Genomic DNA, 10,938 nt, shown 5'->3' with positions numbered 1-10,938 from the left:
TCAGTTCAAGTTGTGTGGAACAAGAAAGATTTTGAGCAAATATTTCTTCTCTTGGACTGGTTCTAAACACAATTATTATTTTTAAATTCTCTATCAGAAAGCTAAGAAAAAGAAAACGATTATATCTCAAAATAAACTAAATGAAATACTTATTAATTGATAAAGTGCACATTCAAAAGTATCTTCAAAGCAATTTCTATCCTTTTATGAATTAATATAATCAGTTTTATACAATTGAAGAATTAATGACAATTTATTTATTTTGAGATAGTTACTTAATTAGTTTAGCTTTGCAAACCGAGGGTATTGGCAAATTAAGGAAGGGATTGGGGATTGTGAATCAAACTAGCGTCACCATATATAAAAAGGTGTGGAACGGGCAAGCAGTTACGCCGAAGGGATCAGTGTGTTGCATCTAAGTTAGTAAAGAAATATTTAAGGGTTAGTTAATATCATGGCATACACAGTGTCATCGTGGCTCTAATGCCTAACTTGTAAGGGTAAAACAACTCCTTTAAATTAAAAATGTACCCTTTTTAATCTTAAAAAATTGTCAAGTGGAGTGGAATAACACATAATCTCTCACCTGATAAGTCGTGCATTTGAGTCTCTACTTGTCTTTTTAAAGTGAGGTGAATCTAAATAACTCTTTAAATACTCTCTAATATCGAAGACTTTTTTGAACTTTGGCCTAGGATGTGATCATTCCTTTCCCTAAATTAAAATATAGATAAAAATATGTTACTTTCTAACTAAATAAATTCTTCAAGTGGAACATTTTTGTTCTGTACGGAACAAAACATAAGCATGTGAAATAGAGACTAGTTGGCATGGGTTTTGCATTATAATCGTGTGTCTGTCTGCCCCCAAATGGAAGTCTTGCCCTTAATGGAAAGTATGTAGCTCGCGTAGCAAGGAAATACTAAGTCAAAAGCATTAATATTTAATAGTACGTAATGATCTTTACAGCTTTCAGTGTTTTGATTGGCCTTAAAATTCTCAAATAGGGACGTTCAATATAGATAGATACTGTTTGAAAAAGATAAATTCCACCAATAATGATTTTGAAGGGTACAAAATATAGCTATGATTTCTCCCGTGAAAATTAACCGGAAAGAGTGGTTACTGGGATTCGGTACTATAGGTCTAGATTACTTACGTGTGGAACTTTGATATCCCCTCCCAATAAGTTTTCAAAGCTAAAATAGTGACATTTAGCCACATTTTCGAACATAAAACGGGATTATAGTTCAAAGCAGCTGCAGATCCAAGCAAGAGCTAAATATTAACGAGAACGATAATAACAAATTCTTTATCATATTCTTTTAAATACAATTTTTATTCTTAAATTGTATAAAACATTTTACATAGTATATAATCATTTTTCTCGTAATTTAAAAAATGAAAGAACATTGAAAATTGTAGATTTCTGAATTATAACCGTTAAGAAAACAAATTAAAATTGAAGGGTACAAAAATGTAGGATCCATTTGTTAGACATGCATGGCATGGATTTCATAATGAAGCTACACGTGTCCTCTAGTAAGGTGACATAGCAAAACGTGTCAATTCGTTGCACAAACATGTAAAGATACCTTGTTAGACATGGCACAGATATGCATGCACTACTAGAAAAAACATTTTTTGCTATAGCAAAACGACGACAATTCCTTAAGAATCGTCTTAGTATGTAACACAGTGATAATTTTGTAAATGTGAGATCTTAGAAACTATCTTTCTACGACGATTTTGCGATAACCGTCTTAAAAGATTGTCATTCTAAGACTAGAAGAGAGTATGTTTTTAATATTTATATCTCCCTCTCGCGCGCTTAAACGTTTGCTCTCCCTCTCACTCGCTCTCTCACTCGCCATAAGCGAGAGCCACAGAGACCTCTCACTCTTTCCCTCTTTCCCTTTCAGATCCCTTTTTCACTGGTTGTGGTTTTTGGTGCTGCACAACCAAAACCAGATCTTCAGATCCCTCTTTCCCTTTCAGATCTGAACGCGTATTGTCCCTCCCATGGCTTCAAAGTGCATCCTCAAGGAGCTCAAGGACTTGTAGAAAGACCCACCAACTTCTTGCAGCGTTGGTGCCCCTTTTTTAGCAGTTACGGTGCTTCCCTATCAAGTTTTATTCTTTCCACTTCCGATCCCTAATTAATTGCCATTATTTTCCCCTTTTCAAAACCAGTTCATTTCGCTTACTAGTGTTCCCACAATCGAAACAAAAGCTTTCCCATTTTGCTTCATCATGCGAACAAGTTCCACCCAACCCTAAGTTGAAAACTTGAACGTCCGTTGTTCAAAATTAGACTTTGAAGAAAAGACATGGCCGCAAGAACAGTTGCCAAAGACATAATCACTCTTCGTGGTTCCGCAACAATCGTTAGCAAGTTCTTCGGTATTCATATCATTTTTCTCTTTTTTCGCTTTCCTCCGATTTCTTTGATTTTTGCATACTTGTGTATTTTTTGTGAACTTTTGCCTGATTTTTCTTTTTTTGGTGATTTTTTCAAATCAGAATATGCTGCCAGCAGGTTTGATCCTTGTATCCTGCATTTTTTAATTTTTTATTTATTTTGGGCCTTATTTTTTGCATTGCAATTATGCATGTGGCTGGAAAAGTTATGATATTTATAAGTATTTTAATATGGGAATTTGATCAGCATTCTCTACAACCATGGAGTTTATCCAGAAGAAAGCTTTGTGAAAGTTAAGAAATATGGCCTCCCTATGTTGCTAACGGAAGATGAAGGTGTCAAATCTTTTCTAGCAGATCTAACCTCTTAGCTCTCTAGTAACTAACACCCTAATTTGTTTCTTCTGTCGTGGTTCTTTTTTCATCTCTTGGAAGCTATAGAGAAATGAAAATAAGTCATTGTTTAGTTGGAAAGTATTGTTTGGATTAATTTATTCATAGTATAAAAGTTCATTTTAAGAAATGGTTTCGAATTTGTTATCATTTTTCCCAAACTATTTTGATTTCAAACGTGTCACACTCTAAATTTGCATGGCATATTGTCTTTTGTCACAACCGTGTTTTTTTTTTTAAAGTTTTTCTATAAAATAAAATAAATAAATTAATAAATAAATTAGTAAAAGTAATTAGGTCATAAATTTCCACTATATAAATCAAATGTTAACCTAGACCAGCTTTTACAAAACACTTATGTTCCTTTTTTTTTTCTTCTCACGCACAAGAACCCTAACAGAGCAACCGGAGGAGGAGCTCTAGAGAGCACCAGAGACGTCATAATTGCTAACGGAGAACGTTTGAGCGACTACATCGAGGTAAGAGATGAGTTATTCACGCTTAGGGATTAGAAGGAACATGTATAGGGATCCCTAGAGGATCAATTTTTGGGTATTTTGGGTTGTTTTTATAAAATTTTAATTCATGAACCCTTTGAAATTGAATTTTTCATATGCTAAATTGAATGTAATATCTATTATTATGAAATTCTATGATTCTGTTTAGTGCATATTGATATGATATTGTTTAGTGTATATTGATATGATATTGTTTAGTGTATATCAGATTTTTTAAAAATTATCAATTGTTATTACTTGATTTATTTTGTATATCAACGCGTATGATTGTTCGTTGTTTGGCGCTTGTAATTTACCATTTTTTTTAGAATGTGTCAGTGAATTGTTATCATTGGAATAAAAAATTTGATCCAAATAATTGTATTCCTTTTTGTTTGTAATCAAATTTTTTTAACCACGCGTACATACTGGGCTTTGTTGAAATATATATATATATATATATATATATATATATATATATATATATATATATATAAATGGTTGTACAGTAATTACAATTATTTCTTCATAAATGGTTGTACAGTAGTTATGTTTTCCGTTTTAAATATGTTGTAAATATTCCTTCATCATTGGTTGTGCAGTAGTTACAGTTTCTGCTTTAATACTATTGCAAATATTATTTTATGTAATTATATGTGTTAATAATTGCAAATATTACTTCATAAAGGCTGTGCAACAATTACAGGTTCTGCTTTACAAATTTACATATATATACATATTTGTTAATTCATGTAACTGTACTATGACGTATGACATATATTATTACATATAAATATATTTATACGCTTTAAGGTTAGATATATTTCATTGATCATAATTTGTGCTTACCTATTAGTTAAATTCTTACTAGTTAATTAATCGAGACTTAGAGGTACATATCATTATTTTATCCCTAAGTGTTTTGATTTGGTTAGTGCGTATATACTACCTGGAATTCTTATTATTAATATATTCCAGTTTAATTTATATTTTTGTTGTGTCAAGTAAATGTTACTATTGAATAATATGTGTAGGATGCATGAGATGCGATAAATTATTTTATTATGAAAATGTGATTGAGATAATGTGTAAGGGATAATCATTTGATACGTAATGGATTGTGAATTACATGACTGTTGAGATGTTGTATGTTTTGAGTTGTGAGCCATGAATTATGTAATCACACAATTGTAAGACCCTTTAAGGGCGACGAGTTAATGCGCGATGAGTTGTGATGGGATCCACTATGGGAACCCGATGAGTTTAATCACTTGAGGCGCACTGAGTTAAAATATATATTTTTAAAAAAATATACACAATTGAGATTTTGCATAATTCATAGGTAGAGTCTGTGTGTTCAAATGTTTTTTTGGGTTGGACCTGAATCAGAAGGGAGATGCCGTGACGGACTCTTCGGAGTGTAGGCCTTGGGGGTCATCCGGTTTGAGTGCTCCTTTAAGCCTGTGCTGATCCCACATGGTTGGAGCATTCTCGCAAAGCAGCGTGACCTTGACTGGTCTCCCTATGATTTCACTTAGTGAGAGTGACGTGACTTACCCATTGTGAGGCATGTTTTGTCATGTACTCCTAGGCGCCCGACGAGGCTTTTCACTGAAAAATGGTACCACATTGCATGTAGGCTTGAGTCTAGAGTATTTGTTACATAACGCATGTGTTTGACATTCATTGAGTTAACAATTTTGGTTTGATGTCACTTTCTGGAGTGGATGAACTTGAATGGATGTGCATAATGTGTGTGATTTTGTGAAGTGATGTTAATTATATAAATTCAACTTTAAGTATTATATGTTTTACATGCTCTAATATTTTATTATATATGAATGTGATAACTCATTCCCGGTGTGTGTTTGTGTTTGGGTTGATTGCCATTTGTTCAGGTGAGCCATCACATGATGAGTTCCATGATAGAGCCGGAGAGACTTAGTCTGTGATAGAGACATGCTCTGATAAGGGTGACATTGGGGCATAGGATTTTACTTCGCATGTTATATTTTCCGTAAACGATATAATTGTGTTATGTTTTCTGTTTTTAGTTTTTTTTATTTATTCATTCAGCATGGACGACCTTGTTTTGAGCTGGGATAACTTTTTTATTTTTATTCGAACAATTTCTATTATGTTTTCATTAAGTGATTGCGAACCCTTTATCTATTGAAATCAATTTTAAGTCAATGTGTTTTAAAAAAAAATTCTGCATGATTTTATTTCCTTTTATTCGTTATTTGTGAGGGTAGAGGGTGTCACATTTAGTGGTATCACAGTAAGTCGAACCTTTCGGCCATGTGTGTTATGAGCTTTATGTGTTTCCTTGTGTACTCTAATGTGTTGTGTTTGTTTTGTTTAATTAGAAGTGTACTCTATTGTGTTGGTATATTTTGTTTTATTTTTTTTCTCTTTTCAAAGTTTTGTTGCTTGCGTGACATAGGAAGTAATGGATGGGAGAAATGAGCGAGAACAACTCCTTACCGAGGCCTTGAACAACTTGGCGTAAGTTATGGCCAATCAGGGAGGCGGTGGAGGAGCAACTATGTACCATGGTTTAGATCGCTTTCAAAGGAACAACCCACCTACCTTCAAAGGGGGTTATGATCCTGAGGGTGTTGAGGCTTGGCTGAGGGAGATTGAGAAGATTTTTTGGGTGACGGAATGTCAGGACCATCAGAAGGTGTTGTTTGCTACTCACATGCTAGCATATGAGGTGGAGTATTGGTGGGAGAACACTCGCCCACGTTTGGAGGGAGCAGGTGGTGCTGTTGTCCCATGGGAGACCTTCAAACAGACTTTTCTGGAGAAGTATTTTCCAGAAGATGTGAAGAATAGGAAGGAGATGGAGTTCCTTGAGCTAAAACAAGGGAGTATGATGGTGGCAGAGTATGCAGTGAAGTTTGAGAACCTTGTAAGGTATTTTCCTCATTATCAGGGGGAAGCTAGGGAGAGGTCCAAATGCGTGAAATTTGTCAATGGCCTCCAACCAGAAGTAAAGATGATGGTAAATTATCACGGTATTCACAACTTTGCACAGTTGACCAACATGTGTAGAATCTTTGATGAAGATCAGCGGGAGAAGGCTGCTTTTTACAAGAATGCCAATGCTAGTCATGGGAAAGAGAAGAAGCCCGTGACTCACAGTCGTGCTAAGCCATATTCTGCCCCTCCCGGGAAATATGGAAACCATTCTAGGGGACAAATGACTAGTGGAGGACATCACCAAGCTGGTGGGAGTTCTCAGTCAGTTAACAGAGTGTCTCAGCCTGTTGGTAGAGGTGGTGGTGGTGCTCCTGCTACACCTACTACGCCAACTCGATGTGCTAAGTGTGGTAGGATGGGTCATTTTGCTCGTGAGTGCCCAGATAGTGACGTGACTTGTTTCAACTGCCGAGGTAAGGGCCACCTCAGTACCAGTTGCCCACATCCGAGGAGGGAGAAAATGAGTGGAAGTCTGAATAACCAGAACGGACAACCAAGGACCACAAGGAGAGTGTTTGCTTTTAGTGGTGTTGATGTCGCACAGTCTGATGATCTCATTCAAGGTATGTGTTTCATAAGTCAAGTTCCCTTGGTTGTATTGTATGATTCAGGTGCGACCCATTCGTTTATTTCTCGTGTTTGTGTTGAAAAACTTGCCTTGCCTATGTCTTCCTTGAAATTTGACTTGATTGTGAATACACCTGCTAGTGGGTCTGTTTTAACTTCTGATGTGTGTTTGCAATGTCCTGTCTTAATTTTTGATAAAAAAATTTCTTATTGACTTAGTTGTTTTACCTTTGAGTCAGATTAATGTTATTCTTGGTATGGACTAGTTATCTTCCAATCATGTGTTATTAAATTGTTTTGAGAAATCTGTTGTCTTTCTTGAGTCTGGTGTGAGTGAAGGTGATATGTTTTTGTCTGCTAACCAAGTTGAGGCATCTTTAAGGGAGGATGCACATGTATACATGATCTTAGCTAGTATGAGTGTTGAGACCAAAACCCCTGTGAGTGATATACCATTGGTGAGAGAGTTTCCAGAGGTGTTTGAGGAAGTGTTAGGATTACCACCTGAGAGAGAGGTCGAGTTCTCGATAGACCTAGTGCCCGGTACTGAACCCATATCCATAGCACCTTATAGGATGTCCCCTGTAGAGTTGAGTGAGCTTAAGAAACAATTAGAGGAACTCTTAGAGAAACAGTTTGTGAGGCCTAGTGTGTCACCCTAGGGAGCGCCGATGTTGTTAGTTAAGAAGAAGGATGGGACTATGAGGTTATGTGTAGATTATCGTCAGTTGAATAAGGTAACAATTAAGAATAGGTACCCTTTGCCTAGGATAGATGACCTGATGGATCAATTAGTGGGGGCTTATGTATTCAGTAAGATAGATCTTAGGTCAGGTTACCACCAGATTAGAGTGAAGCCTAAAGATGTTCTGAAGACTTCCTTTAGGACCCGTTACAATCATTATGAGTACTTGGTTATGCCTTTTGGTGTGACCAACACCCCTGGTGTGTTCATGGATTATATGAATATGATCTTTCACCCCTACCTAGATAGTTTTGTAGTGGTCTTCATAGATGATATCTTGGTGTATTCTAAGACTAGAGAGGAACATGAGGAGCATATGAGAGTTGTGTTGCAAACCCTCAAAGACAATAGACTGTATGCTAAGTTGTCCAAGTGTGATTTTTGGCTAGAGGAGGTGAGCTTCTTAGGGCACGTTATATCCCAGGGAGGGATAGCAGTAGATCCTTCCAAGGTAGAGGCGATGATGAGTTGGGAGAGTCCTAAGTCAGTGTTTGAGATTAAGAGTTTCCTTGGCTTAGTAGGATACTACCGTAGATTCATAGAGGGTTTTTCTAAGATAGCCTTACCTTTGACTAAGCTTACTCGTAAGGCTCAAGTTTTTGTGTGGGATGCCTAGTGTGAGAGTAGTTTCCGTACCCTTAAGGAAAGGTTGACCACTACACCAGTTTTAGTGTTACCTGACCCGAGTGAACCTTTTGTGGTGTACTGTGATGCGTCCAAGATGGGTTTGGGTGGAGTGCTTATGCAGCGGGGATAGGTAGTGGCCTATGCTTCTCGACAGCTTAAGATACATGAAAGGAATTATCCCACACATGATCTTGAGTTAGCAACCATAGTTTTTGCTCTTAAGCTTTGGAGGCATTACCTTTATGGATCTAAATTTGAGGTGTTTAGTGACCATAAGAGCCTTAGATATTTGTTTGACCAAAAAGAGCTTAACATGAGGCAGAGGAGATGGTTAGAGTTCCTTAAGGATTACGATTTTGAGCTTAGCTATCACCCAGGTAAAGCCAATGTAGTAGCTGATGCCTTAAGTAGGAAATCCCTTCAAATGTCTGCTTTGATGGTTAGAGAGTTGGACCTCTTAGAGCTATTTAGAGACACGAGTTTGGCATGTGAGATCACCTCTAGTAGCATTAAGTTGGGTATGTTGAGAGTTACCAGCGAACTCTTGAGCGAGATCCGTGAGGGTCAGAAGTCGGACCCATTCTTGTCAGCTCAGTTAGAGTCCATAGTCGCAAGGATAGAGAATAGTTTTAGAGTGGGAACTGATGGAGTCTTGAGATTTCAGGATAGGGTGTGTGTGTACCTAAGCTTAGGAGAACGATCTTGGAAGAGGGTCATAGAAGTAGTCTGAGTATCCACCCGGGAGCGACTAAGATGTATCAGGACCTTAGGCAGATGTTTTGGTGGTCGGGTATGAAGAGAGAAGTTAATGAGTTTGTCCTTGCATGCCTAGTGTGTTAGAAAGCTAAGATAAAACACCAAAAGCCTTCAGGGAAGTTGCAACCTTTAGAGATACCTGAGTGGAAGTGGGATAGCATCTCCATGGATTTCGTGGTGGGGTTACCTAGGACCCCCAAAGGTTTAGATTCCACTTGGGTTATTGTAGACAGGTTGACCAAATCTATTAACTTCATCCTAATTAACATTAGATATTCCTTAGAGAGGTTAACTAGCTTGTATGTCAATGAAATAGTTAGACTACACGGTGTTCCTTCTAGCATAGTCTCTGATAGAGATCCCAGATTTACCTCTAGATTTTGGGAGAGTCTTCATAAAGCCTTGGGGACCAAGCTTAAGTTGAGTTCTGCTTACCACCCATAGACTGACGGTCAAACCGAGCACACCATCCAATCCCTAGAAGACCTCTTGAGAGCCTGTGTGTTAGAGCAGAGGGGTAGTTGGGATAGTTTCTTACCCTTAATAGAATTTACATACAACAATAGTTTTCACTCTAGTATAGGTATGGCACCCTACGAGGCATTGTATGGTTGAAGATGTAGGACACCTCTATGTTGGGTAGACCTCGGTGAGAGCATTGCCTTAGGACCTGAGGTCGTTCAACATACCACTGAAAAGGTCAAGTTGATCCAAGAAAGAATGAGAGAAGCCCAAAGTAGGCAGAAGAGCTACTGTGATAAGAGAAGAAAGGATCTTGAATTTGTTGTAGGTGATCATGTATATCTAAGAGTCACTCCGTGGACTGGGGTTGGCAGGGCATTGAAGTCCCGTAAGCTCACACCTAGATTCATTGGTCCCTTTGAAATCCTAAAGCGTGTCGGCCCAATGGCCTATCAAGTGGCTTTGCCACCATCTCTCTCAAATCTCCACAGTGTCTTCCATATCTCTCAGCTAAAAAAATATGTCCATGATCCGTCGCACGTGATCGAGTTGGACAATGTCCAAGTGAAAGAGAACTTGACATATGAAACACAACCACTGAGGATCGACGATCGTATGGTTAAGCAACTAAGGGGGAAGGAGATTTCCTTGGTCAAAGTAGTATGGGGAAGTGCTTCGGGCGAGGATGCCACCTGGGAACTAGAGGGTCAGATGCGTGATGCATATCCTATCTTATTTGATACCGGTAAGTTTCGGGGGCGAAACTTTTTTTTTAGGAGGGTGGAATTGTAACAACCGTGTTTTTTTTTTAAGTTTTTCTATAAAATAAAATTAATAAATAAATTAGTAAAAGTAATTAGGTCATAAATTTGCATTATATAAACCAAATGTTAACCTAGAGCAGCTTTTACAAAACACTTTTGTTCCTTTTTCTTCTTCTCACGCACAAGAACCCTAACAGAGCAACCGGAGGAGAAGCTCTAGAGAGCACCAGAGACGTCACAATTGCTAACAGAGAACGTTTGAGCAACTACATCGAGGTAAGGGATGAGTTATTCACGCTTGGGGAATAGAATGAACATGTATAGGGATCCCTAGAGGATCAATTTTTGGGTATTTTGGGTTGTTTTTATAAAATTTTAATTCATGAACCCTTTCAAATTGAATTTTTCATACGCTAAATTGAATGTAATATCTATTATTATGAAATTCTATGATCCTATTTAGTGCATATTGATATGATATTGTTTAGTGTATATTGATATGATACTGTTTAGTGTATATTAGATTTTTTTTAAATCATCAATTGTTATTACTTGATTTATTTTGTATATTAACGCGTATGATTGTTCGTTGTTTGACGCTTGTAATTTACCATTTTTTTAGAATGTGTCCGTGAATTTTATCATTGGAATGGAGAATTTGATCCAAATAATTGTATTCCATTTTGTTTGTAATCAAATTTTTTGAACCACGCGTACG

General features: G+C 37.1%; 1 protein-coding gene across 1 annotated transcript; it reads left to right on the top strand.

Annotated features, from left to right (window-relative positions):
• Positions 1-5,826: 5,826 nt before the first annotated feature.
• Positions 5,827-7,528, top strand: LOC114385906. The gene is made up of 2 exons (XM_028345941.1): positions 5,827-6,862; positions 7,206-7,528. Exons 1-2 carry the CDS (start codon positions 5,827-5,829, stop codon positions 7,526-7,528), a joined length of 1,359 nt encoding a protein of 452 aa, XP_028201742.1.
• Positions 7,529-10,938: the final 3,410 nt, after the last annotated feature.

The sequence above is a fragment of the Glycine soja genome, chromosome 15 (genome assembly GCF_004193775.1).
Source record: "Glycine soja cultivar W05 chromosome 15, ASM419377v2, whole genome shotgun sequence".
NCBI classification, from domain to species: Eukaryota; Viridiplantae; Streptophyta; class Magnoliopsida; order Fabales; family Fabaceae; genus Glycine; species Glycine soja.
This window is presented reverse-complemented; position numbering and strand designations above follow the sequence as displayed.